Source organism: Octopus bimaculoides, chromosome 5, assembly GCF_001194135.2.
Source record: "Octopus bimaculoides isolate UCB-OBI-ISO-001 chromosome 5, ASM119413v2, whole genome shotgun sequence".
Lineage (NCBI taxonomy): Eukaryota > Metazoa > Mollusca > Cephalopoda > Octopoda > Octopodidae > Octopus > Octopus bimaculoides.
The window spans coordinates 127,068,214-127,071,216 of record NC_068985.1 but is presented as its reverse complement, the minus strand read 5'-3'; the positions used below and the strand labels follow the sequence as shown (position 1 = coordinate 127,071,216).

At 34.8% G+C, this 3,003-nt stretch overlaps 1 protein-coding gene across 3 annotated transcripts in view; it reads left to right on the top strand.

Moving 5' to 3' along the window:
• The window catches only part of LOC106871250 (ankyrin repeat domain-containing protein 16), a 75,976-nt gene that overhangs the window by 30,088 nt on the left and 42,885 nt on the right, over window positions 1–3,003 (top strand). For all 3 annotated transcript variants that reach the window (XR_008264163.1, XM_014917603.2, XM_052968002.1), the window contains exon 2: window positions 1,740–1,862. Coding sequence is in view for 2 of the 3 variants with exons in the window: in XM_014917603.2 (XP_014773089.1) it covers window positions 1,740–1,862 (123 nt within the window). In the remaining variant the exon portion in view is untranslated. The remainder of the gene's footprint in view (window positions 1–1,739; window positions 1,863–3,003) is intronic.

Sequence of the window (3,003 nt, the reverse complement as noted above, 5' to 3'; positions counted from 1 at the left end):
ATCTCTATCTCTCCACATATATATATATATAAAGTTAATAAAGTTGTAAAAGGCACAGAAGTATATTTTAGAGAATGTTTAATAAGATATAAACTGGTTTTAATGTATCCATCTCATCAAATATTAGAAAGAACCTTTTAGGGAGTCAGAAGAAAAAGCATTTTTGTGGGGGTTTACAAGTTTGTACCCATATTTAAGTTCTTATTGAAATTTTGCTCTAGTCCTTCTGTTATAAATGTTTTGTCTGCTAGGCTTGAGGTGGGGTTCCAGAGTTCAAGTTTCAGGAAGTCTTTTGAATCGAATAGGAAGCTTTTTTATTGGTGGTTTAACCAGCTGAGTGTGTGTGTGTGTGTGTGTGTGTGTGTGTTTGGGATATATTGTCAAAGTACATTTATCTTCTTTCTATTGAGGGTGTGTGGTCAGTAGTTCTGCCTGGCTCTGTGTGTGAGTGTGTGTGTGTTTGGAATCTATTGTCAAAAACATTTTTTTCTTTTTTCCTTTGTCTATTGAAAGAAAATGGTTGAATGTTTTTTTTTAAGGATGGTTATTCAGGGAATTAGGGTGGAATTATTTGTCATTTGTTTTGCTGTGTGTATGTGTTTGGGATATATTGTCAAAGTGCTATCTTCTTTCTATTGAGGGGACATGGTCAATAGTTCTGCCTGGCTGTGTGTGTGTGTCTATGTATGTGTATTGTTTTTTTGTTTTTTTGAAATGTTTTGTACATTGTGGAGGCTGTGTACTTGTGCATGTGTTATTGATTTTTCGGGTATGCTTTGTGTGTGTGTGTGTGTATATTTGGCAGATCCTTATTCTTGCCCATTCTATCTTGCTTTTATCATGCATACTTTTTCCTCCCCCTTGACCAAGAATATTTCCCCACCCTCTCCCCTCCACATTATCGTTTTTTTCAAATACTGCTCCCTTGCAATGATTCAGCTAAAATAGTCCTGTGGAATACTACCTGCCAAATGATCTTGATTAAATTCCTCTTTCTTCTCACTCCCATATGTTTTTTTTTCCTTTTTCCTTCTTTTAATCCTAATTTCTCTCTACATTTATATTCTCCATATACTCTCTACACATTCTGATTGAATCTTCCATGCATTAACATGTACCTCCTTGCAACAATGTAAACTTTCATTTAATCAAGATATCCTTGGCCTGAAGAGTAGCTTGTGGTACACACCTTGCTTAGAGATCAACCACTTCTGAGGTACCACTCATTATGAAACATATGTAGCCCGAACCTTATCTACTCTATTCCTTAACTCTTATATTCTTATTCGCATACTCTGTGACCCTGGTTGCCTACCATGAAATATAAAAAGAACCCTTTTTAATTTATTGTGCTCCAATACGAAAAAAAATCCACAACCTTCCATATCAATAAACCACTATTGTCCCTGAAAGTTGTTTTTATATTTACTACAGATTGCTTGAAGCTAACTTTCTTCCTACACCTTGATCCTTGGATCTTGTAATTATGTGTATGTGTATATAATTGAAAATTACCTATTCACACATGACAGATGGCCAAACATAGACCTTGAAGTATATATAATATTAGTACTGGATAGCACAGAGTAAATCTGAATGTGGACAAGCTCTATATTGTACTCTACTATGTTTTTTACAAAATACACCATAATGATATATATATATATATATATATATATATATATATATATGTGTGTGTGTATATAATTTTGTTCCTTCTGTTTCATTTTTTTTTCCAGGACACCATTAATGTTAGCTGCAGCTAAAGGAAACAAGGAAGTAATCAAGATTCTTTTAGAAAATGGTGCCAACCCAGCATTGGTCAACAAAGATGGGTGGAATTCTTTTCACATTGCTGTTAGGTTTGTAACCTTTATAATCTGCATTAGTTTTAATTTCCCCTTCATATTTATTGAATTCTACTTTAAAACATGGTTTTTGTAAGTCCCCCTCATCTGTCCACCACTCCACCTGCTTACTTGTCCCTTTCAGACTCTGTCTCACTGACTCTTTTTCACTACTCTTACTTTCCATTTTAACATTGTTTCTTTTAATCTCTACACTAACACCTTACAACAATGAACCTGTTTTAATATATTTTAAAGTTTTCCACATCTTGCCTAAATTCACCATTTTTCTCCTCCTCCTTTTCAGCATGTATGTATCAGAGAGAGAGAGTGAGGGGAATCTTTATTTTTATGAGTTACAAGGCAGTAACCACTAGTACTGGAGCCATGGTAAAGCACTCACTATACTCTGTAAAGTGGTTGGCATTATAAAAGGAATCTGACCACAGAGACCATACTTGAACTGAAACATTTATGTCAATGGTCTTTCAACTCACTGTATCTGTTGAACCATCCAGCCTATACCAGTATATAACACAGGCATAAATGATGATGATGATGATGTGTGTGTGTGTGTGTGCATAGGTGTGTGTGTGTGTGAATAGGTGTGTGTGTGTGTGCACGCACATGTGCACATCTTCCCCTCATCTTGACATTTGCAAACTGATTGTAAACAAATTCACCATTCATCCAAATGATGTTTGCAGTCTTCCATGAAGGTATGTCCAGTCATTGAGCTCTTCATTGTTCAGTGGGTTTGGAGAAATACCACATTGTTCAGAAATAGGTGAGAAGTTGTAACAGGAAGAGCATCGAACTATAAAAGACCTGCTTTAATCCTGCCAAAATATTCCAGATATTTTATGTTCAAACTGGGCATATCCAGCCTCTCACACCCACCCTACAAGGTCATTCTAAAAGTGAACAATCGCATCACTGAAATCTCAATGCTACAGGGCAATGCATGATTAATTCAAAACAATGTGAATAAATAAGCATTATATTTGACAGACAAATCTGAATGCTAAATGGTTAACAAGTTCTGTTTAACCCTGACAAGCATGGAAATATGGACATTGAAATGATATAGATCTATATATTTGTGTATGTTTGATTGATTGATTGATAGATCAATATATATATATATATATATATA